The sequence below is a fragment of the Fusarium sambucinum genome, chromosome II (assembly GCF_050947815.1).
Source record: "Fusarium sambucinum isolate potato_lamoka chromosome II, whole genome shotgun sequence".
Classification (NCBI taxonomy): Eukaryota; Fungi; Ascomycota; class Sordariomycetes; order Hypocreales; family Nectriaceae; genus Fusarium; species Fusarium sambucinum.
Genome location: NC_139293.1, coordinates 7,881,847 through 7,906,467, shown reverse-complemented (window position 1 = coordinate 7,906,467; position 24,621 = coordinate 7,881,847). Strand labels below are relative to the sequence as shown.

The 24,621-nt window shown below is 48.8% G+C and overlaps 8 protein-coding genes across 8 annotated transcripts; 6 read left to right on the top strand and 2 right to left on the bottom strand.

Annotated features, from left to right (window-relative positions):
- Positions 1-528: 528 nt before the first annotated feature.
- FSST1_009517 (polyadenylate-binding protein) lies at positions 529-2,838 on the bottom strand (the record flags this gene model as incomplete). Its single annotated transcript, XM_083226498.1, has 2 exons — positions 529-652; positions 707-2,838. 2 exons carry the CDS (start codon positions 2,836-2,838, stop codon positions 529-531), a joined length of 2,256 nt encoding a protein of 751 aa, XP_083085478.1.
- A 1,808-nt stretch (positions 2,839-4,646) lies between these two features.
- Positions 4,647-5,453, top strand: FSST1_009516 (phosphoribosylglycinamide formyltransferase; the record flags this gene model as incomplete). Its single annotated transcript, XM_083226497.1, has 3 exons — positions 4,647-4,821; positions 4,886-5,120; positions 5,186-5,453. 3 exons carry the CDS (start codon positions 4,647-4,649, stop codon positions 5,451-5,453), a joined length of 678 nt encoding a protein of 225 aa, XP_083085477.1.
- Positions 5,454-6,317: 864 nt separating this feature from the next.
- On the top strand, positions 6,318-9,873 carry FSST1_009515 (ubiquitin-ubiquitin ligase HUL5; the record flags this gene model as incomplete). Its single annotated transcript, XM_083226496.1, has 3 exons — positions 6,318-6,817; positions 6,877-7,076; positions 7,124-9,873. The coding sequence occupies 3 exons, from the start codon at positions 6,318-6,320 to the stop codon at positions 9,871-9,873; spliced, it is 3,450 nt and encodes a 1,149-aa protein (XP_083085476.1).
- A 398-nt stretch (positions 9,874-10,271) lies between these two features.
- On the bottom strand, positions 10,272-11,912 carry FSST1_009514 (glycoside hydrolase family 125 protein; the record flags this gene model as incomplete). Its single annotated transcript, XM_083226495.1, has 3 exons — positions 10,272-10,374; positions 10,428-11,548; positions 11,607-11,912. The coding sequence occupies 3 exons, from the start codon at positions 11,910-11,912 to the stop codon at positions 10,272-10,274; spliced, it is 1,530 nt and encodes a 509-aa protein (XP_083085475.1).
- Positions 11,913-12,605: 693 nt separating this feature from the next.
- On the top strand, positions 12,606-12,917 carry FSST1_009513 (uncharacterized protein; the record flags this gene model as incomplete). The annotated part of the gene is made up of 1 exon (XM_083226494.1): positions 12,606-12,917. One exon carries the CDS (start codon positions 12,606-12,608, stop codon positions 12,915-12,917), a length of 312 nt encoding a protein of 103 aa, XP_083085474.1.
- Positions 12,918-14,170: 1,253 nt separating this feature from the next.
- FSST1_009512 (electron-transferring-flavoprotein dehydrogenase) lies at positions 14,171-16,138 on the top strand (the record flags this gene model as incomplete). The annotated part of the gene is made up of 2 exons (XM_083226493.1): positions 14,171-15,975; positions 16,039-16,138. The coding sequence occupies 2 exons, from the start codon at positions 14,171-14,173 to the stop codon at positions 16,136-16,138; spliced, it is 1,905 nt and encodes a 634-aa protein (XP_083085473.1).
- Positions 16,139-20,301: 4,163 nt separating this feature from the next.
- FSST1_009511 (TATA-binding protein) lies at positions 20,302-21,232 on the top strand (the record flags this gene model as incomplete). The annotated part of the gene is made up of 4 exons (XM_083226492.1): positions 20,302-20,543; positions 20,604-20,691; positions 20,746-21,160; positions 21,216-21,232. The coding sequence occupies 4 exons, from the start codon at positions 20,302-20,304 to the stop codon at positions 21,230-21,232; spliced, it is 762 nt and encodes a 253-aa protein (XP_083085472.1).
- A 999-nt stretch (positions 21,233-22,231) lies between these two features.
- Positions 22,232-23,653, top strand: FSST1_009510 (FAD dependent oxidoreductase; the record flags this gene model as incomplete). The annotated part of the gene is made up of 1 exon (XM_083226491.1): positions 22,232-23,653. The coding sequence occupies one exon, from the start codon at positions 22,232-22,234 to the stop codon at positions 23,651-23,653; it is 1,422 nt and encodes a 473-aa protein (XP_083085471.1).
- Positions 23,654-24,621: the final 968 nt, after the last annotated feature.

Sequence of the window (24,621 nt, the reverse complement as noted above, 5' to 3'; positions counted from 1 at the left end):
GTTTTAGTTTAGAAATACCACACGAATACACTTCACACTAGATGAATTCTTGTTCGTTACCATTGCAACATTTCACAGATAAATAATGGACGAGTGAATACTTTAACATGTCTTTCATTAAAAACCCTAACCGCATAAAACCTCTGCGTTGATCGTGCCTGCAAACGAGGACCATTGGTAGGGTGGTATAGGCCAACAGCCAGAGTGTCAGAAAACCGTCAACGCCGTCCTGGTGGGTTCCCTCGAAAGCGCCAACGCCGTTGCTGTGAGCAAGCGAAGGTTCGCAACGAGAGCCAGCCACCTTAATGTCCCCAAACTTTTGAATCTCCCTTCCTGAGAAGAAATAGCAACCAAGTCTATCTGTACATAATGCGCCCCCTCAGATGGGTAACACAAGGTCGTAAAGCATGTTTCGTTGCTGATTGTTCCGTAAATTGCCTTGTAAAGGCGTCGTCATTCCAGTTGAGGGGGTTGCCCAGTCAGATAACCATAATAGAAAAAGGAAATGATAGTCGAGTCGGAGTAGGCTTACGCCTTGGTCTCCTCCTCCTTCTTGGCCTCACCACTCTCGGGGCCCTGAGCCTTGACGTACTCGTCGTAGACAGCAAGGGCCTCGTCGACCTTGGCCTTGAGAGCGGAGTCGTCCTCAATACTATAACACATATTAGTTGCTGATTGTAAAATGATCCAAAGCGGGGAAACTTACAGGTTGACAAGCTCGGTGTTGTCCATCTCCAGAAGCATACCGGTGATCTTACCGGCAAGGTCGGAGTTGATGGCCTGGATCTTGGGGAAGATCAGCTCACCCAGAATCTGCTTCTGCTGGGGAGGAGGGGCGGCAGCAAGCTGTTGCTGGAGGACGGAGGCTCCGGCAGGTTCGGCACCACGGCCACCTTGAGGTCCGTTGCCGTTGCGGCCAGGACCACCTCGGCCACCCTGGCGGTTGTTGTTAGGGGGGAAGCCGGGCATGTTACCAGCCATGGGAGGCATGCCAGGCATACCCTGAGGGCCACCACGGCCGCCTTGAGGAGCGCCACGGCCACCGAGAGCAGCCTGCTGCTGAGCCATAGCAGCCATGAACTGAGGAGTGCCGGGCTGGCCGTATCCTGGAGGGAACTGGCCGGGCATACCGTACATGTTGGGGGGCATCTGCTGGGGAACACCACCACGTCCACCCTGCTGAGGGTAGGGGAACTGTCCGGGACGACCCTGGGGCATTCCCATGGCACCCTGAGGGAAAGGAACACCACGGCCACCCTGGGGCATGAAACCGGGCTGCTGGCCAGGAGCGAAGTAGACAGGGGGCTGCATGTACTGTTGGGGCATACCGGCGGCGGCGGCGGCCTGCTGCATGCGGAGCTGGTTGCGAGCCTGGATACTAGCCTCAAGCTGGCTCTTGCGGACATCCTTACGCTGGGCCAGGGCGACGTACAGAGGCTTGCCGTTGAACATGCGCTGGTTCATCTCGGCGACAGCCTTGGTAGCGTCATCAGGGTTGCCGAAGCAGACGAAACCGAAGCCCTTGCTCTTACCGAGCTTCTTGTCAGACTTCTTCTCAACCTTCTTGTCCTCCTCGCCCTCCTTGGTCTCATCCTTGGACTCTTCCTTGGACTCCTCCTTAACCTCCTCCTTGGCCTCTTCCTTAGCCTCCTCTTGGTTCTCCTTGTCGCTCTCGTCCTTCTTATCCTCGTCACCCTCAGTGGGGGTCTCACGCATCACCTTGGCGGAGGTGATAGAACCAAAGTCCTTGAACATCTCACGGAGCTTATCATCGTCGACATCGTCGTCAAGGTTCTTGATGTACAGGTTAACACCCTGGTACTTGTTGGCCTTCTCCATGCGAGCAGCTTCATAAGACTTGCGGAGCTCCTCCTCGCGCTCGTGCTTCTTCTGGGCTCGGCCAACATAGAGGTCCTGACCGTGGAAGTCATTGTTGTTGAGCTCATCAACAGCCTTGGAGGCACTCTCGTGGGTGGTGAAGTTGACGAAACCAAAACCACGGCTCTTACCCTCCTGGTCACGAGCCAGAGATGAAGAGGTGACATCACCGTACTTCTCAAAGAGCTGGCGGAAATCATCCTCGGTAACGTCGGGAGCAATGTTCTTGACGTAGACGTTGGTAAAGTTGGCCTTCATCTCCTCGAACTTGCTCTGGCGGTCCTTCTTGGGAATGTGGTGACCCACGTAGACCTTCTTCTCGTTGAGAAGCATACCGTTAACGTGCTTGATGGCTTGAGAAGCGGCCTCATCAGTCTCGTAGTGCACGAAACCATAGCCCTTGGAAGCACCAGTCTCGTCCTGGGCGACCTTGCAGCTCAGGATGTTACCGAAAGCAGCAAAGGTGTCGTGGAGAGCCTTGTTGTCGATGGCGACATCGAGGTTCTTGATGAAAACGTTGCCCTGGCCAGTCTTGCGAAGAGCGGGATCACGCTGGGACCACATGATACGGCAGGGACGGCCCTTGATGATGGTGTAGTTGAGCTCCTCGAGAGCCTTCTCGCCATCAGTAGTGGCGTTGTAGTTGACGTAGGCATAGCCGAGAGAACGACGGGTGACGGCATCACGGCAGACACGGATAGAAGCAACAGCACCAATCTGGGAGAAGAGCTCGAAGAGCATAGCCTCGGTGACGGAGGGGTCAAGCTCGCCAACGTAGAGAGAAGCCGAGTTCTGGGGGTGAGGAGCAGCGGTGGTGGGGGTAGGAGCGGCAGCATCGTCAGTGGCAGCAGCGACACCAGTGTCGACGGCAGGGGCCTTGGCCTCACCTCCGTTGAGAGAGGTGTTGTTGAGGTCGTTGGCGAGCTGGTCAACAGCGCCGGGAGCAGCGTTGGCGGCCATTGTGAATATCGGTTTCTAGGTTTGTGTAAGAACCTGCGAAGAGTTGTATCAGTAAACAGATCAAGAGGAAGTGCTTTTGTATATAAAGTAAAGAATAAAAGTGGAATTTTAGAGAAAAATTGAGACGAGAGAAAAAAAAGTTGGATAACATGAGGGGAGAGACAAGAGGGTCGATCAAGCATACCTTTTTATGAAGCCGACAGCAGATCAAAGTTCGCGTGGTACTGGACCTTGAGCGAACAAAGAGAAGGAAGCAACGGACAAAGCGAAGCTACCAGAAGGATTTCAAAAGTCTTCGAGTATGTGAGGACTCAAAGACGATAATGAAAGAATTCGTGAGAGGAAGAAAAGTCACTCGGGCGGTGTCGCGAGAGAGACAAAGAGGAAAGGATGGGAGGGTCGTGAGATGAGGGGGTGGTGGGTTGTGTATTTTGGGGTTTTTTCAAGTTTTTTTTGTGTTTTTCTTTCCGAGTGGAAATGAAGTGAGCAGAAACAGAGAACTAGTACGAATACTGTTCCTCCGGACTGGCTCGACTTTATGGTTTTTTGGGTTGTTTGATAAGGTTGGTTTTGCGGTTGGGGAGGGAAGAAAGAGAAATTCACTGCCTGTGATGGAAATTATTTTTTTTGCTTGGCCGCACTTCCTGGTAGAACCTAACAATGGGGAGGCTAATAAAGGTACGTACTAAAGTTTGGTCATGGTCATGGTCATGGTGGAGGGGGAAGGATTGGTGGAGTGAACCTGCCACTTACTTGCCTTGGTAACCTTCCGTCACTGTCGGTCGCACTCTGAACCACCAAAACTCGAGTAAGTGGGGTACTTGCCAGCTGGCTGTGATAAGCAAGCGGGTAGTACATATGTCCTTCACTAACAGATTTATGCCTATGAACCACCTTTTACTGCTAAGATGCGGGGGCACGTGCCCTATCCAGACCATCTCGGCAGTGGCTAAGGTACTTTGCGGCGGCGCCGTGTAAAAGATGGCAGACGTTGAAATTTTTGTCACTGAAAGAAGCTAGTAAATCCTACATAGAACACTAGTCTAGGTGATGGTTGTTCTAGAGGAAACTGGACAAACTGTGCGAGAAAACGGTTTATTTTTTTGCCTTGTATAAATGAACTTGTAAAACAAGACTATGACGATTTTTCCTATATTGTGTCTCATATTCTACAACGGTACAGAGCAAAAACATCATCCGTCATGCTTTGACTAGGATGGTTAAAAAAGCAATATCAAGCACTACAAACCCAGTCACCTTCAAAGTCAAAATGCAATGCCACCATAATGCTTGAACTATCCATCTACACCGCCAAAGATGAACATATGTACATTATGTTGCCGCGCATGAACGCAACAAGTGGCCTTTTGGTTCGAGATAAGACCTTGTATGCCTGGCGTGATGCCAACAAAATCACATGAAACTCTTGCTACGTGGTATGAGACGACTTCATTGCAAGAACGGTTGATATGACTTGTTCCTAATCAAGTCATTTTGATGCTTACAAGGTCACAGTGAGAAATAGCTTCTGGCGTGTCCTGAACGTATAATGTCGGATGTTTTTGTTTGTATTTTTAACTCTAAACTGAAGCCCGAACCTTCTCAATATACTCAAAGTTGCAAAGTATAAAATTGACCTATCCACGCCGATCGAATACTCGCTATTGCAGCACAACTGTGTGTCTGCCGCTATCGGCATCACGTGATACCCTTTGGAGGGGAAAGTTTTGATGTTGGAGACCGATTGATACCCTGGAACTAGTAGTAACTCACGCATATCGTTTTATTGTTTCGCCACGTTCTCCAAAATGTCCAGCCAGGACAACTCACCATGCCGGATTCTTGTCATGGCCTCAGGCTTTGGCTCTAATTTTCAAGCCATCATAGATGCGATTTCCACAGGTTCTCTCCCAAACAGTCGTATCATTTCTCTCATCGTGAACCGCAAGAATGCACATGCGACTGTTAGGGCAGAGAAAGCAGGTACGACATTTTTCTTATAGTCTTGGAGCCTACGTCTATTTGGACAATACTAACTCATGACTAGGTATTCCATGGGAATACTTCAACCTGATCAGCGGCGGTTTCCTAAAGAAGGGAGAGACGGATGAGCAGAAAGTTGTCGAGGGCCGTCAAAAGTACGATGCCGCATTGGCAGAGAATATCCTATCAGCAGAGTCGAAGCCTGAACTGATTGTTCTCGCTGGTTGGATGCACGTTTTCTCTACTGCTTTCCTTGACCCCATCAAGAAGGCGGGCATCAACATCATTAATCTTCACCCGTCAGTGTTCCCGATATGTATATTTACCTAGGAACCTTGTTTGGATGCTAACGCTGCTTTTTCAGTGCGCTTCCTGGAGAGTTTGACGGAGCTAGTGCCATTGAGCGAGCCTATGATGAATTCAAGGCCGGACGACTAACACGCTCGGGTATCATGGCCCACTACGTAATTGCTGAGGTTGACAGGGGTACTCCTATCCTGGTCAAGGAGATCGAGTGGAAGGGCGAGAGTCTAGAAGAGTATAAGGAAAAGGTGCACTCTCATGAGCACGAGCTGATTGTGAACGCAACAGCCAAGGTTGCGCAGGAGACAGTTCAAAAGAGGGCATCATAGCGTTGAGATGGCTTAGCCATGAGATAAAATGAAACAAAAAGAAGACCCTGCACGAGAATGACACGACGTATATGAAAAGTAACTTGTGTCTCGTTCGATAGGTAAGCATACAATTATATGAGACATAGTGAGAGTGGGTCTCAATTATCATCACAGTAAAGTTCCTCCCACAATTACCAAGTTTCTCAGCAAGTGGCTATTTTTGAATATTGCGACTAATTGTGTGGTAACGATATACTATCGATCAAAGTACTGGCACTTGTAGAGCCCAAAACGCTTGAAAAGGGTATACAAATCATGGTGTCTAGGCGTTCAATTTGGAAAGCCATAGACTTCAAGAGATGCCAATGGACAACATACATGTTATTAATCCTCGTTCCAGGTTTTAGAGCCATGCTTCATTTCACCTTATAGCGCACATTCACTAGTAGAGAATTAAGAACATAAATATAGAAGCAATTCCGGAAATCCTTCAGATTCCTGGCGCATTGTCGTATTTTGCAGTGATCTTCAACCCGCATTTGCGTGTTGCGCAAATGCCCGTTTCTGCTCAAGGCTCAAGCTGACCCGCTCTTATCTTATCATCATCCCAGCTTGACAGTGACGTTCACCTCTCCCAACATCCCCACCATTACATATATCTCCAAACTCCGAACGCGGCACCAGCAAAATAGAATCTAGAACAGGCCCGTTCATCGCTGACTGAGCTTCAGGCTGAATCTTCTAGAAGCTGAAGAAGTCACCCAACAACATCGACAATACACGGTCTGCACCGTCATGACCTTATCACGCCGTTAAATCCTCACGTTATTGTTCAACTTTAATTCCAATCTCCCACCTCCGTCGCTCCCGCACACCGCAGCGATGTTCTCGACATTTACGGGCAACTCGCGGCGCCCTCGAAACGTCAACCTCAGCGGCTCTACCGGGAACCCTTTTGCCAACACCTCATGGTCACCGTCTGCCGTTTCGAACGCTACAAAAACCGTGTCTAATGCCCAAGCCGAGCGTGAAAAGCGACAAATTGAACGAACGAAACTAAAGGCTGCTGGGAAGATACAACGAACATGGAGAGGCTATAAAACAAGAGAAGAATTGAGGGCATCTCAGAGGGATACTTTTGATGCTCTGTACAAGCCTGGATCCGGCCAAACGCCGTCCGAAAGACTTCGTGAAGCATTTCCCTTGCTTCTGTCTTTCTTCGCCTTGCGACGAGATGACGACATTCAAAGAGCTATCTGTTATGCGCATGATACCGAGTCTGTAGATCTCCGACAAATCGTACCACCAAATGTTCATCCCTCACGAATCGGGCAACTTATTCGATTGCTTCTATCTGCAGTAGACAAATCCGCTTCAGCAAGGTATACAAAACACTGTCTGAGAAGCCTGTACCTGGCTATCGTCTAACTGGATTATACAGAAACCTTTCCGATGACACACATCTCATTTTCAAGCTTGTTGTCCGCCTTGTGACAAGTTATCCCGACTTGGGTTTTCTTGCAATTGACAGTTACTACAAGGTGGTTGGCAAAGTGTGTCAAGCTCGGAGTCTTGGTGGGCAGTGGCGAGAGATTGTGCTCCATGCCATCACTAGCCCCTTCGAGGTTGCTTCTTCAGAAGGTCAGTCTTAAATTCAGTGTCCTGTAATTCTGCTAACACTTCTCTAGTGATTGCACAAGTGTATCATGCCTTTGCGTTCTCGTTCTTGATCACTGATAACCTATATTGCTTCGAAGAGAACATTTCAGATGTGTCCCATACAATTCGGTTCTCTCATCTGGCGAGGGCGATAGTGGCCGGTTTATCACCAACCGCGAGCCCCCGATATTCCCAAGATGGTCAACTCTGGCAGCTTGCTCATTTCATTGATCTGGCTCGCTTCAGCACTGATTCTAGCCCCGACACAGGGATCTTAGAGACACTTTATACTCAACTGTCAGCCCTCTCCTCTACTATCAGCACTCGGTTGTCGGCTTCGATTAAGATAAATGAGGACGAGGAGAATGATTCTGAGGAGCCACTCGCACCACCACTTGATCCATATGTTACTTCTCAATTGATGTCTCTAGTGGACAGCAAAGGCATCATACAGATCTTGCACGACTTCTCTGTCAATCTTGCGAGATCTTCACGACAAGAGTACCAGAGCACAAGCTTTCTTGCAGGATATATCTTAACCCTACTTCGATGCTTTCCTTCGAAAGGTGACGATATCCGAATGCGCCTCTTCCTCGAAGAAATCCCTACACTAACGGGCGATGTCCCAACCATCAAGTTTCTCTGGCAAATGATGGTAAAGACAACTGTCTTTAACAAGTTGAGGACAGAGTCAGAGCAGCCTCTCGATGTCTTACGCAGATATCTTGGTGCTACGGCTAGAAATGCGGATTCTTCTGAAGAGGAGCAAGACTGGCGAATCATCCTTTTGTTCCTTGAACTATACGTCTTCATCCTTCGTTTGAGCGATGACGAGGACTTCTTTTATGGCATTTACCCACCAGTCATACAGCAAGCCCCGTCCACTTCCCGAATTCGATCATGCAGTCTTTCACTGGAACATGTTGAGATGCTAACATGCTTTCTCAAGAACACTGCTTTTACTCTCCATTACAACACGCACGAACTTACCAAGTCACTTAATGATCTGGAGGCAGCTTCCCAACAACGCATGGATACTTATTTCAGTACTAGAGGACCATCCTCGACGAACCAAGGGCAGGACGCACGATTGCACCAAAGTCCGACAAGTTTGGATATTGACAGCTTGCGGAACATTGTGACATCAGCAATGAAAATGTTGTACGAGCGAGACTCGCGGAAACAGTTCTTGCCTACAAATCACTGGCTCATGACATCAAAGCTTGATCAGGGAGACTTTATCGCCGCCGTCATTGCAGAAGAACAGCGACAGATCGAGGAGGATTCGGACGATAGTGATGACGATATGGAAAACGAATATGCCAGTGTTCCAGGGTTCTATTCGACCATAGCTGGTCAGCGACTGTCACGACATGCAAGACTTGAGCGATTGAAGGCTCAGCAGGTACGAAGCCAAAAAGAGCGCCGTCTAGCAGAAATGGGGCCAAAGCTGGAGATATTGAAACACATGCCCTATGCTGTCCCCTTCGAAACCCGTGTCATGATCTTCCGCCAGTTCATCAATCTCGATCGATCTCAGAGAGATGGCAACAGCCTGATGTCCTTTGGTAGTCCTTTCGCCAAACACCATGCACAAATCTCGCGGAAGCAACTTTTTGAAGATGCATACAAGCAGTTCTACGAGATAGGGGACGGTCTCAAGGACCCGATCCAAATCACATTTGTCGATCAGTTCGGTACTCAAGAGGCTGGAATTGACGGCGGCGGTGTTACGAAGGAGTTCCTCATCAGCGTTACGACGGAAGCGTTTGGCTCTGACCATGGTAAGGGCATGTTTACATCAAACGAAAAGGGGCTGCTCTTTCCTGATCCTATAGCGCTTGATGTTGTTCGTGAAAAACTCAAGATGAGCGGGTATTCAGAAACTGACAAGGAGTACCGGGATTGCATTGGAAATATACTCAAGCGCATGGAATTCCTTGGCAGAATTGTGGGCAAATGCATGTACGAAGGTATTCTCGTTGACCTGGCATTTGCTGGCTTCTTCCTCCTCAAATGGGCGTCAACGGGTCCCAACGACGAGAAGAACTACAAAGGCAGCGTCAACGATCTTCGCGACATGGATGAGGAGCTCTACAAGGGAATGCTGCGACTCAAGAATTATTCGGGAGACGTTTCAGAACTAGGCATTGACTTTACGATTGCAGACCAGATCTCACCACCAGGTGATCCAGTCAAGACCGTTGCCAAGAAGCTCATTGCCAATGGCGATCAAACCTACGTTACGAACGACAACCGACTACTGTACATCTCGTACGTTGCTCGCCATCGCTTGATTGTTCAGCCATCTCTACAGACCACGGCCTTTTTGCACGGCCTGCGCTCCATCATCCGACCCAACTGGCTGTCCATGTTCAACCAGTCAGAGCTACAGCGTCTGGTGGGTGGTGACTCGTCTGAGATCGACATTGAAGATCTCCGTAAGCACACAATTTATAGTGGAATTTACGAAATTGGCGACGATGGAGAAGAGCACGACACTATCAAGATATTCTGGAAGGTTATGCGCAGCTTCACAGATGCTCAGCGTCGGGATGTGCTCAAGTATGTCAGTTCTACACCACGAGCGCCTTTGCTGGGTTTCTCGCAATTGAGGCCAAAGTTCAGCATCCGTGATGGAGGTTCAGATGAGGAGAGGCTTCCGAGCACGAGCACGTGTGTTAATCTGCTCAAGCTGCCGAAATACACTTCAGAGGCGACGCTTCGGGAGAAGTTGCTGTACGCTGTACAGTCGGGAGCAGGTTTCGATTTGAGTTGAGCATTCATGGGTGACTTTGTTGTTTTATGAAATATGGTATAGGGAGCAGGACTTTGCATGCATAGGCGTCGGACATGGCAGTTTGGAACACAGCATTGATGTTGTCGGTGTTTAAGTCGTACACCAACACACATGATAGATTAGGCATATAGTAAACGTATCATGATAACCAAGCACTTTTTATTCAATATTTATTCTAGTTGGTGATTGGCATGTTTACTGGGTAACAGAAAGGTCGACTTCAAGGTTTTAGGATATACGAGTAAACAGCCTGACAAGTCTGGTCTAAAAATCATAAACTAACCTAATAATTTCGTCTCTTATGCTTCCAGCGGCCATTCTCCCTGATACTTTGAGGGCAACCAGGTTTTTCAGTACTCCAACATACACGCATTCATTCAAACATTTCCGACGTCCTGGTAGCTCCTAGCTATCAACGTTGGTTTTCTTTTATGCAAGTCCAGGATCATTTGTCCAAACAAGCCATTCGCCCATGAGAACCTAATTTATTATCAGTACCAATCTCACACGTGATTTGAGTGAACACAACTTACCATGATCTTGTCCAGTGCTTCTCATTGAAGCTGTTAACTGTCTCATGTATGAGACCAAGTCCGCTCGTTGAGCTCATCAACTGACGAATACCATCCACAATCTCCTCGTCGTCATCGCTTGTCAGGAGCTGAACGATGAGTCCCATAGGCCACGCCATACCAGGGCCGAGATGTGGTCCGCCCGTGGCGTTGAGGACAGGCCCTCGTGCGTAGTATGGGTTGGATGGACTAAGAACAAAAGCCCGTGTGTTATCGTAGACGTGCTGCGATGCTGGCTTATAACCCATGTGTGGAATACTAAGCAGAGATGGGAGATTCGCGTCATCCATGAGACTGTGGGATCCAAATCCGTCAATCTCGTATGCGTACATCTCTCCGTATACGGGATGCTGGATGATAGCGTGCTGATTAATTCCATACTCAATACCGCTTGCCATTGCCTCCATCTTCTTGGCCAATTCCTCGTCCAGAGGCCGCATTATCTTGGCACATGATGTGAGATACCTCGAAAACATCATGTTTGCGGGTATAAAGTACTGATAGATGCAGGCATCGTCAGATGGTCGGAAGAAGCTGCGCACAAGGCCAATGTGGCCTTTCACGGGGGCTCCATGGCCATGGTTGGAGACGGTTTCTGAAGCACTGTCCGCGTTACGCAGCCATGTATAGGCTGGCTTCTGTACTATGCCTTTCTCGTCATATGTTCCTTCCTGCATGTGCTCGGCGACCTTGAGGATCTTCCTAATGGCTTCTACCCAGCCAAACTTTCCAAAGAAGTCGCCGTCTTCCGTCTCTTCGTAGTAGTCCCATGATAGCTGGAGAAAAGCGGCGAGGGAGTCGAGCTCGTACTTGCACTCGAAGACGAATTCGGGGTCGTATTTCGGGCTCACAGTGTCTCGAGGCTGAACGGATCGCTTTGTTCGAGGTATCTTGGCTTCAGGCGGAGGGTGAAAGGCGTTGCAGAAGGGCGACTTTGTGAGGTATCGAGCTTGAAGGTTGATTGCGCCGCGGAAAAGAGAGGCGATATCGTCGGAGGACAGAACAGATTTATATGACTGCAACTGATTTGAGCTATCGCGGATCCATTGCGCATTTATGTCGCCTGTGGTGATAAATGCTAACTGAAGTGTGTATGTCAGTCAATGGTACGATGTCAACTTCATGATGGTATCGCCAAACCTCTTCATCAGCGTTATCCGCTGAAACACCCCTCCACTTCACGGTTGTATCCAAAGTGTTGGGCCATGTATTCAAAAACAAACGATAAAGATCTGGATCACCAATAGCCTGATCCATTTCCTCGTAAATTACATGCTCAACCGCTGGCACCGAATATGTGCGACAGTCTTTGCTGGGACGCTGAAGCGGGAACTCATAGCGCCCGGATGAGAGGGGTTCATGCCGCTCGCGGGCGAATTGCTCGTAATTGGGACAATTAGCAGAGACAGCTGCTACGCCTAAAAAGAATGAAACAAGACGGTACATTTTGATTATGTTTCCGTCATTTGACGTTATTCAGCGTGGAAGAAGAAACATGTTGGTCGGTTGTTTTGTATGGACTGAAACGAGCACCTCAGCTACCTGCCTCACTTTTAGGGGGCCCGAGAATTCAGGGTCTGGACTAGAGTGTTGGTGGAGATCAATGACTAATCCTTGACCCCTGATTAGGACCAAGATGGGTTGAAGCTGGGGAAGTGGTCAGTGGTGCAGATAGATGGATGGTATCTAGATCAGCCTCGAGGCTAAAATCCATGCTTAAGAGAGCTGTATTTTTCTGTCATTTAATAGGTGGTTAATCTTTGTAACACCGCAGGCGTAGTTAAGTAGTATCATATATCTCTATCCATCCTTGATTAAACCACCATCATGACAAGCTTAACATATGTCTCGGGATGTACCTAGAGTGTTTCACATACCCCATCATTTCCTTCTTCACAATCAGACTCATAAATACATACCGTCACAACTACCATGATGAGTTCGTGACAAACTGTATGCTTAATGCTGTGATGCACAGAGTGATCAGTTCACTCACCTGTGATTGTACCGGTGTATCCTGAAACATAAATATCATGCTCGTTCAGCCTGGACGACAATGGTCTCGTCACCAGCTGAAACAAGAACCCGTGTACTGCATCAAATCAGACATCTCACTGAGCCTTGTTCCGTACAGACATCATGTATCCGTTCAACGATTTTCTCCCTCCCAACTATCTCATAAGAGAAGACTGCCTCAGGCTGGTAAATGATGACTACGGTCTGTTCTTCGAGGTTATGCCTTTCATAGAGGTGAATCCAATACCTACAGCCATCTTGACCGATCCGCAGGGTACTGTCGTCCTTTGGGCCCAGAACACTTTCCCATGGACCGAATGGGTTGACATGACTCACTTTGGTGTTCGTCGCACACTGACTGAGCTGGCGGATAGCGGTGCGTTCTGTGACGACTACCAAATGATTAGATATTGGTTCATGAGACCATTGGTGTAAGTTGGTGAATCAAGTAGGACAAGTTGCCGGTGGCCTAGAGAAGGATTCGGTGTCTATATTGATAATCACTGCTCCTTCAAAAATGGTACATTCTTCTGAACAGTGGTTATTTCATTCTTTGGGGTTGCAACAGCTTCTTTTCCAAGTCTGGCGTTGGTAGAATGAACATAAAAATAATCACAACTTTCTCATCATTCAGTCCTTGTGCATAGAAAATAATGTCATATATAACACTAGAGAATACCAACTCATTTAACAGCATTTGAACCATATAGTTCCGAGTTATTATGCCGTCGAATTTTGACAAAACTATTCTTCATGTACAGGGTAACCGACGTGTGAAGAATCATGAGTGATGTACGGCAAAATAAGCCACTATACCGAAGGAATCCGCTTATACCCCAAGGCCCGATACCGCGGCAAAAGAGTACATTAAGCCGAATCAAAGCATCGGGAACAAGTATCAAGATACCGAACGCTTGGGGCATTGAATTGACGTAATTGATCGTGGACCCTTGCAAGACGGACATTCATGAGAGTCAATCAATAGCCATAATCAATTGAGTCCAGTAAGTCACTGTGACGATGATGTTGAACATATCGATTCCATAAGTATAACAAAATCACCCTGCAGAATAGAAAGCGCATGTGACCTATGATGACATTAGTATGGACTTGCACATGCTAACCTTGGCCACGGCTACCCCAGGTTATCTGAGAAACAAATGCGATGCTGATCAGCCGAGTTTAAGACATTGTGACTATCGATTGTGGCCTCGGTTATATGGTTATATAGAGCCGATTGCCGGTGACAGCCTCGTGTTGTTCTAGAGACGCTGGATAGGTTTCGAGTAGATACGCTGTAACAAAATAGAATAGTCCTAATATATGAGATTAATGATTTCAATATATAGTTGGAATCTCAATTGAAAGGACCTAGGTATAGATCCGAGGATAATATATGAAAGTGAAGTCGGAGAACGAAGCCCCAGGATCTATAACGACACCCACTAAAGAACCAATAAGTGACGAGATAATTGTCAAAAAACGGCTTCGCACACCCCCACTACCTTGCCGGACTAACGAGACCATCGCACCAGGAAAGAAAGAATGTCATCGGCGGAAAGTTGCTTTAGTTGCCGCTGGCCCCAGGACATTTCTCTCCTACCTTGAGCTCTCTTTTTTCCTTACTTCTTTCTTCTAGCCATCTCCTCTTCTGGTGGCTGAACAACTCAATCAATCCTCTCGCCATCATGCCCGCCCCACGACCAGTTTCGCGATGCGTCCAGCGCAGCTCGCAAGTGCTTTCTCGAACTCAGTTGCGTCCCGCCAGATCAACCTTCTCCCCCGCCACAATCGCTGCCAGATCCTCTCTCCCAAGGAGAACGAGTACGGCACTATGGTCATCTGCAAAAGTGCCATTGGCCTCTCGCGCCTTTAGCACCACTTCGAGACTTCGAGACGACGACACAGATTTTGACCCCGCCACCGTCGAACGCGAGTCTGACGAGGTTGATGTCTGCATTGTAGGAGGCGGTCCTGCTGGTCTCAGTGCTGCCATCCGTCTTAAGCAGCTCGCCAATGAGGCTGGTAACGAGGACTTTCGTGTGCTTGTCCTGGAAAAGGCTGGCGACCTCGGTGCTCATATCCTCTCTGGAGCTGTTATCCAGCCTAGTGCCATCAATGAATTGTTCCCCGACTGGCTCGACGAGAACAACCCCAACAGATTCGAACACGCCACTCCCGCCGGCACCGATCGTATGCGATTCCTTACTAAGAACTCTGCTATTCCTATTCCCGCGCCTCCTCAGATGACCAACCACGGAAACTATATTGTTAGCTTGAACCAATTTGTCAAGTGGCTCGGCGAGCGTGCTGAAGAGATCGGCGTTGAAGTCTACCCCGGCTTTGCTGCTTCCGAGGTTGTTTACAATGCAGATGGCTCTGTCAAGGGTGTCGCTACCAACGATCTTGGTGTTGGTCGTGATGGCAAGCCCAAGGAAACATTTGAGCGAGGTATGGAGTTCCACGCCCGAGTCACCATGTTTGGCGAAGGTTGCCACGGAAGTTTGAGTAAGCAGGTTATCAACAAGTTCGATCTGCGAAGGGATAGCCAGCACCAGACTTACGGTCTTGGTGTTAAGGAAGTTTGGGAGATTGACCCTGCCAAGTTCGAGAAGGGTCTGGTTGTGCACTCAATGGGTTATCCATTGCCCAAGGACGTATACGGTGGTTCTTTCATGTACCACTTTGGTGAAAACCTTGTTCAGATCGGTCTCGTTACCTCTCTTGACTACTCAAACCCTTGGATGTCGCCATACCAAGAGTTCCAGAAGCTCAAGAAACACCCCCTTTTCCGTGATGTTCTCGAGGGTGGAAAGTGCATCTCATATGGTGCCCGTGCTCTGATCGAGGGTGGTTTCCAGTCCATCCCCAAGGTCGCTTTCCCTGGTGGTGCGCTCATTGGTGACTCGGCTGGTTTCGTCAATGTTCCTAAGGTTAAGGGTACACACAATGCCATGAAGTCAGGCATGCTGGCCGCCGAGGCAGCATGGACTGCTCTTAGCGAGAAGACCGACGAAGGCACAGTCTTCCTATACGACTACGAGAACAAGCTTCGGGACTCTTCCATATGGAAGGAGCTTCACGAGGTCCGTAACATGCGGCCATCTTTCCATACCCCTCTCGGTCTTTATGGCGGTATCATGTACTCCGGTCTCGAAGCCTATGTCTTCAAGGGCCGGGTTCCTTGGACACTTAAGCACAAGACACCTGATCACGAGGCTATTCTTCCCGCCGACAAGGTTCCCAAGATCGAGTATGAGAAGCCTGATGGCAAGCTCACCTTTGATATCCTGACAAGTGTCTCCCGTACTGGAACCAACCACGAGGAGGACCAGCCTGTTCACCTTCAAGTCAAGGACTGGGACGCCCACACTGAGTCAACATACCCTCCCTACAAGGGCATGGAGAACCGCTTCTGCCCAGCAGGTGTTTACGAATATGTTGAGGATGAGTCAAAGCCCCATGGCGTTCGATTCCAAATCAACGCACAAAAGTAAGTTCATTTATACTCATACTTCGATTTTGAGTTGGAAGTTTGAAATTAACACTGCGATAGCTGTATTCACTGCAAGACATGTGATATCAAGGCGCCTCACCAAGACATCAACTGGCAAGTACCACAGGGAGGCGAGGGCCCCAAGTACTACATGACCTAAGAAAAGCAAACACATGTTCTAACAAGAACTCTCTTTTTTATTGTTTATTATGTATGATACCTGATTTATATACCTGGATGCATACTCGGCGTGTTGGGGAAAGCAAATTTGGCAAAAGGCCACATGTAAAAGACGGAAAGGATTTGTCATTGGGAGCACATTGGAGTAGAGGTCAAGCTGCCAACAAATATTTTACATTGATATAACACGTCTTAGACCTTCCAGCTCGGAAGCCAACCAAAAATGTGATAGGCAACGGAGATTTACCTCTTTTAACCGGCAGCAAGCGTAACACCGACTCTTGAGCCGCATGAACGTAATGGGTCTTGGCCTTCCTTATCAGTAGGTGAGCCAACGGTCAAACCAAAATCTAGAACCTCCGATCTGTGGAGAGCACTTGGTCTTTGCGGTTTCCGCGGGTATGAAATAGGTTGATAACAAACTTATCTGGCTCAAACATCGAGCCAAAGGCGAACCTTTAAGTGAAAAAAGGTAAAGACGAAAGATAGATAATGTTGATACAGCAACCAGAAAGTAAATAGTTAAAATACTGTCAGGCACAAGTTTATTTCCTTTTACATGTGAACGTGAAAAGTATAATCCTCAATCGAAGGCCATTCATGAGTCAGTATTGCAATAGAGAGTCAATGACAATACAGCCAGATTGCCATGAGGCTTGCAACACATGATAGATCCTGGTAGAAGCCTAGAGAATCACAAATGAGGCTGGCAGGTTGGTTAGGACCTTTTGAATAGAATGCTTTTGAGCACAGCAAAAGTGGAGTCAGCATCCAGACCAAGTCTTGAACCAGATTAGGAGAGTGTTGCGAAACAAGGAAATTGTTAGTGAGGTACTTCTCGAAGCAGCCCCAGGTCTTGGGAGCCTGCTCGTAAAGGTAACAGTACTCGGCGATCCTTGACAATCAAAATTTTCGTGTCACCATTTGACTTCAAATTGCCCGCAGCATCCTGGAACGTGTCCTTAATGCAGACTGGGGTTTTCACGAACCACAAACTCAACTTTGATAGCCCTGGAGATTTGAGTCCACAAACAGTCGTCACCATCAGTTTGAATATCAAACCAAGAATTGAAGTAGAAACCTACGCATGATGATGGGGAATGAATCAAGATCAACATCTGAACCATCATGACGACTGCAAATTTTAAGACAACTGCCAGAAGGTCCATGTACCGAGTACATGATGTAAAAAGCCAGCTAGTGGACGCACAGAGCCAGCCTCCCTAGCACTGCGAGGGGGGCAGATTGGGGTGTGGACTGATTCATGGTTGGCCAGAGTGGAATGACTCACTAAGTCAGCGGGCGGTTGGGGCTACAAAGAGAAAGGACACACCAAGGACGAGAAAAATGGAAATACCCACAGCCTACCTTACCTGCTGGTTGCCGTCGTCTGGGCGAAAAATCTGCTTTGCGGTGTGTCCGGAAACCAGGCTTTGTGCGTCTGTAGGGCAAGCTGGATTATGCCGATAGTGGTTTTCTGCAAAAGCTTCTGATCATGGCATAATGTTTCTGAAAAAGATGAGACGCTTGCGAGACAACCATCGCTATCAGCACATTCGACCACAGGCCTCTGAGGCTGCTAGGGTGACGACGCGTCGCGATGGAGGGCGCGTGGGCTGAGGAAATTATCAGTGAAGGGGGCAGAGCGTGTTTCAGGGTCCCGTCATGTTGCTGGTGGTTGGCAAGAGTTGGTGGTTAGGTTGGGATAAGAGTCCCACGGGGGCGAGAAGAGGGTTTGACAGGGCCGAGCATGGCTGGAACTTGAAGGTAGTGGGTGTCCGCTCCGACTCCGACGGGGGTACGCGGTTGTGATTGGATTAACGGGTGTGATCTTGGTTGCGCTAGCGAACGAGTGCAATCAGACTGAAGGTGAGAGGAGTCGCATCTGAAATGAGTGAGTAAAAAGCCGAAAGGTAACCAACCACGTCGCTTCGGACTAGCCCCCCGGTCCATAATTTCAACCCGTATCCGAGGTCCACAGGCATCTGAGGGCTCCATGGATAGGCGCTGTGACGCTTTTATCGCCTCCGGATTGCGTGCTGCTGTCGTCGCAAATTCCGGCTTGAGTCAAGCCAGTCCAGGTCAAGTCAGGCTCTGCTCGACGCTGGGTCTCGGTGCCCGCCTTTCCCACCTAAAGTGGTCGTTCCCGTCAGTGTTGGGCTTCGTTTTCGTCCGTGGTGATTCGCTCGGTGCTGGTTCTTGCCGGTCGCTTTTACTGTTCTGATGGGTTTTATCTGATCTCGGCCGTGCAGTTGTCCTCGTGTGGTGCGTTGTCGCTTGTTAAATCGATCATCATGCTCGAATGTCGGTGGCTGCTTCTTCAACCTGCAGATTGATGTGAGGTTTGTGGGTTGTTTGGGAAGAAGAGGAGGTGAGAGACAAAGTGAGGTGACGGAGGGACAGAAAAGAAAGTCCAGGGGGAAGATGACGACAGGAAAAGAAACGAGAGGAGACAAGCAGGCAGGTGGGCTGACCGCGCCAGACATCCTCGGTCGCGCTAGGGGCTACAGGAGGCATGCGTTCTCTGATTAATCAGGACAGAAACAGAAAAAAAACAAGACAAGACAAAGAAAGTACTGGTAAGCATGATCCAATACTTTCTCTGTACTCTTTTCAACTTTTCTTTCTTTTCTTGTTTACATCGACAGTCAGGTTTCTGGTGACGGACACATGTCGAATGGGCTATCACGCTTGGGCACGAACGATTCCTTCCTCATGATCTTGTTTCTCAGTGAGAACAGGACATTACAGGCTGAGAGTGAGCCGCGGCCAATGTCGGGCAGCAGGGCACATATCTACCTACTTGTTTGTAGTGGCGATCCGGAAGAGATTTGTTTTTCCCCCCCCAGTGCAGGGCTACTCAGTGCATTGCAGGTGCTAGACCATGCACTGAAGAAGGTAACCCAAATCCGAGGTTCGTGTGGAAAAGTCACTTGTACATAGACTTTGAGTATGTTATAGCGATACTTCAGGGGCTTAAGCCTTGGACTGGGGTGCGTGTGTGGGAAAAAAGGAGATAAAGTCAGCGTCGCAAGAGTGTTTGATTGGACCGACAGAGTTTAGTGCACAAACTAGCGCACGCCAAGCCTGCCAGCGTCGCCGCCACAGGTTGTGTTGTTGCCTGGGGTGTCCTGCCTGAACAGCCTTTGCCCAAAATTATAAGTAGCCAGCCCTCCCCTCGCCCGCCTGTTTCGAAAGACCTGCGTGGAAGTCCCGATTGACGGCCCTACGTACCAACCACTTACGTCCGGCCATTCTTTTTATTCTTGCTCCCCCCACGACGTCACACCCCACATCGCACCTCCATTACCTAACCAACCCTTCCTCACCTTGACAATATTCACAGCCTCACATCTCTTTGGGATAAAAGGTTATTGTCACTTCTCTTTGTCTCTACGTCACGATCTTGCTCTACTGCAAACGTGATCCCACTCTCTAGCCCAGCAAGAAAAGACCTTGGTGCAGACACCCTAATCAACCAGGTCACAAGAAAGAACTGAAACACGTTCATTTCCCTTTTCGCTCCTTGCGCGCAATCGATATCAACGACGACCGGAACGAAGCGATCCCCGCCGACAACCGTCATCGTCACATCAGATTCGTTGCGCTGTTGTAGACAACAATAAAAGAAACCCCAAAAAAAAAAACAAGAAGCTGCTGTGAAGTGAAAGAAGCTCGTGGTCTTCCAATACCTAATTCTTTGGCCGATATCTTGAGTATCGCCTACCAAAAAAAAACCGACCGCCTTCGTTTCGTTTTTATACCGTTCCGCATCGAATCTATTCATTCGACGCTTTCCGGAACAATCTATTCAATTGCTGGGTCAGTTTCTTTGTAGGGGACACATTCACTTGTTTCTCTCCCGCTATTGGTATGTGCCCCATGAATCACTGCACTGCCCCACTCTGCCTATAAAAGGCCAGCTTCTTCTCCCTTTTCTTAACTTCCCTTCTACATCATATCAACGGCGCTGCATTTTCTGTATCCCGTTGCATCATCCACATCGCGATCGCATCTCCCTCATAGGGTAGGATGCATGGTTTTTTTTTTTTAATTCAATACGCGATGCTAACCTCAGTCTGCTCATAGATCTGTTCAGCGATTGTTCATAACCGTTGACACTTCTCGATACCGACTCCAATCATGGAAGGCATCCAGACTCACCCGTCCAACGCGGCGCAAGCCAAGGCCTTTACTGCGCCTGGATCGCTGTCGTTCCCCGGAGCTACCAACGAGCTCACGCCGCCGCCTGTCGGCAACAGCGATGCTCAGCAACCTGCTCCTAATGGTCAGCAGGCGGCAAATGGCAACGGGGTGGCACCCGCAACGCCTGTCGCGACGCCTGCTGCTACTCAAGGACCCAGTGGAATCACTCCCACTCTACAGTATGTATCCTCCTGAGTGACCTTTTTATGCTCAGTGAGGCTTATCTCGCAAATTTAAAGGAACATCGTGGCTACAGTGAACCTTGACTGCCGCTTGGACCTCAAGACCATCGCTCTGCACGCGCGTAACGCAGAGTACAACCCCAAGGTACATCAGACTCTATGAGTGCACTGAGTATAAACATGTTGCTAACATACCAAGCGTTTCGCTGCCGTCATCATGCGAATTCGTGAGCCCAAGACGACCGCCCTGATCTTCGCTTCCGGCAAGATGGTTGTCACTGGTGCCAAGTCCGAGGATGACTCGAAGCTTGCTTCCAGAAAGTACGCCCGTATCATTCAGAAGCTTGGTTTCAACGCCAAGTTCACCGACTTCAAGATTCAGAACATTGTTGGCTCTTGCGACATCAAGTTCCCTATCCGACTGGAGGGTTTGGCATCTCGCCATCACAATTTCAGTTCCTACGAACCTGAGTTGTTCCCTGGTCTTATCTACCGCATGATCAAACCTAAGATCGTGCTACTCATCTTCGTCAGTGGAAAGATCGTCTTGACAGGTGCCAAAGTCCGTGAGGAAATCTACCAGGCCTTCGAGATGATCTATCCAGTGTTGCAAGGTTTGTTCATCCCTGTCATTCTCTTTGAGAACGTCATGCTAACTGTTCTCCAAAGATTTCCGAAAGGTCTAAGGTGTCACTATGTCATCTCTTACCCGACACATCACACTACCACTATCTTATCGACGTGTATGATTAGACAAACCGTCACGATACCACGATTGCTTTTCAATTCACTGGTTTCCATCTGGTCTTGACGCCCAGGATGGAAGCCAGGAATTTGCGTTTGTACCATTTTGAATCTTTTCTGCATTGCATTGGCGTTGGGAGGGCGGTTAGGCGGGGGATTATCACGAGGGATTTCGGTTCAGGGGGAAAAAGATAAGATACTCATCCCGCGACACATCTCATAGATTGCTCGTGCCGGTACTGCGGCGCACGCGCTCAGTTGATTTGAGCGCCTTAATATTTCAGGGATTCGTTGAGTTGAGAGGAGCTGATGAAACAAAGTCGAGGAGGGTTGTTGACGAGCCCTTTTGATGGTTCCATGAAAGAAACACAAGTTCGATGACGGGCTTGTGGGTGAGCGCAATGGAGAGCAAGCCTCTGGCGACCGTGGCAAGGCAACAAGCATATATGGTGTTCGTTACCATAATGACTTGAACCAACACCTGCGAGAAATGTCTCCAGGTGAACAGTTTTTCACAGTAGTGAGATAGAAATAAAGTTCAAGTTCTCTCCCAAAGCTGTAGCCTTTTTGACGTTTTTGCAGTTCGTGAAATGTGCATGCCTGTGCGATAACGATAAGAACGCGGTTGTGTTCACCGCACAGAGACCCACTCGCGTGCCCTCCAATAATTACATCCTGCAAGGTCAACGAGGATACTAACCCCGATCGTCGGCAACCCCAACACTAAGCAGCCCATTCTTAGTTCTGTTTAGTCTTTTTGACGACGCCTCCCCGGCCGGCCAGCGCCGGGATCGGTGTGGGAACGGGGGAAAAGTCTTTCGAATTCATCGGCTCATCTAGACTTGCTTTTGTTGATAGTCTCGTAGACAAGTGACTGTTCTCTTGCAGGCGCTTGTGTTCACCTTTCCATCCTGCAACTCATTTCTCATCTGTCTGTCGCAATGGCTGCCGCTCCCTCCTCCATCCTCATCGTCGGCTCTGGCGTATTCGGCCTCGGTACTGCCTGGGCTTTGACCAAGCGACCTCATTACTCCAACACCAAGATCACCATCGTCGAAGAGTGCGCTGGCCAGTTCCCTCCTGAGGACGGTGCCAGTGTAGACTCGTCCCGAATCGTGCGAGCCGATTACTCAGACCCACACTACGCTGCCCTCGCCGCTGAGGCGCAAAAGGAATGGCGAAAGCAGGGTGACGAAGATGTTGGCGGTCAAGGACGGTACTCCGAATCCGGCTTTGTCCTTTGCGCAAGCGAAACACCTAAGGACTTTAAGATGAAGAAGTCTGGCATGGACTATACCAAGGAGAGCGCAAAGAACGTCGAATTGATCGCTGCGCAGACCGGCCTGCCCATGGACAAGATCCAGAGGCTTGAGAGCACCAAAGCACTACAAGAGTTCCTCGGTACGGACGGATATCCTGGCGACTGGGGCTACCTGAACGGTAACTCTGGTTGGGCTGATGCTGGAGAGGGTATGAAGTGGCTCTACAAGCAGGCCAGTGCCACAGGACGTATCGAGTTCGTCAACGGCAAGGTTACAGAGCTCGTGACAGATGGCGATCGAGTTGTCGGCGCGAAGCTGAGCGATTCCAAGGTTCTCAAGGCCGAAGTGGTCATGGTTGCTGCGGGTGCTTGGTCGGGTTCGCTTGTCGACTTGCGAGGTAGAACAGAGGCTACTGGCCATGCAGTCACCTACATGGACATTACACCAGAGGAGCAGAAGCGTCTGGATAACTTCCCTGTGGTACTGAACCTTAGCACTGGTTTGTTCCTCATCCCTCCACGAAACAACGTTCTCAAGGTCGCCCGCCACACGTTCGGATACATCAACCCTGTTAAGATCACCAACGCTCTTCCCCCTTCACCCAACGACAAGAGGGAGCATTTCATTGCATCTCAACCCTACACCACCCGCAACGACTCAGCAAACCCTCTTTCCACCGAGGCCGACAAAGATCTCCGCCGTGCCCTTAAAGACTTGTGTCCTATCCGTGGCCTAGAAACCCGACCATGGAAGGAGGCTCGAATCTGCTGGTACTCCGATACAAGAGACGGCGAGTGGCTCATCGATTACCACCCGGGCTGGAAGGGACTCTTTGTTGCCACAGGAGACAGCGGACACGGATACAAGTTCCTCCCCAACCTTGGTGAGAAGATCGCCGATGTCTTGCAAGGCCAAGGCGGCGAGCTTGGTGAGAAGTGGCGTTGGAGGGAGATGAAGAACGATGGCGTCGGAAGAGAGACAAATGGTGTGTATAATGGATTGATGACGCAGGATGGAAGCAGAGGCGGGCGTCCCCTGGTACTATGCGATGAGCTCGCAAAGGGTCGGGCGCCAGTTGGAGAGGCCAAGGCCAAGCTATGATAGAACATCAGATGGTCTTGCTCGTCACATTTTGCTCCGCCCTGTATACATGTTTTCAGCGCAAATTTCGAATCGTTTAGGGCTTTAGATGATAATAGTTGAAGCGTTTGTAGTAGCAAAAGAAAAGATTGTTCGTTGAAAACCGAATGTGTTTGTAATTGGAACGTGATATGACATGACATGACAAGAAGGGAAGGTGAGCCCAGAGTAACATCATTGGACTACATTCTGGCAGCATAGTCCTATAGCGGGGCGAGTGTAATAGGCAAGTGAAATAAGCCGAGAGAGGCGTCTCAGTTAACGCGGATATTCATATACATGAGTTCGTTAACGGGAAATGAATTGTCTGAAGTTGTGTGTGTCCAAGCTTGGAGCCGAGATTTGGACTCAAATGCAATCTATTTTAACATGGTAGTCAAGGTGCTAGGAATTGGTCCCTGGAAACACAAGGATAGCAAATCAGTCTAGGCTATCTAAAAGTAGACTCTTCTGTTGTTTATTTGGGTAGGCGTGTGATAAAGCTTAAAGGCTGACAGTTTGATTCTCTCGTGAAGACAATTATCTAAACTACAGGTTCGGAATACCCTATAGGCCAGGGTTATTACATTCTTTCTAAAATATTCTTAAGCTCAAGATATCACTGTCACATCTCACATACAAGTCCACAATGCCATTTGTTGTATAGATGCCTAGCCGAGAAGAGAATATCCCAACGAAATCTTTCATGACATGTGTACCAAAGTAGATTTGTCCTGTCGATTTACCCCAATCCATGCTCAGATTGTAGCCCAAGTGTGGAAACAACTTACCGACAACAACCGTCTTTATTCAGCTGAGAGACAAAGTAAAACGAGACGTTGGCAAATAACAATTCAGTGTTAAAAATGAAAAATGAAATGGATCCTTCGTACATTTACTACTGTGGTGTGTTGAAGGTTGCTTGGACCCACGTCTGGGTCTAGGTTAAC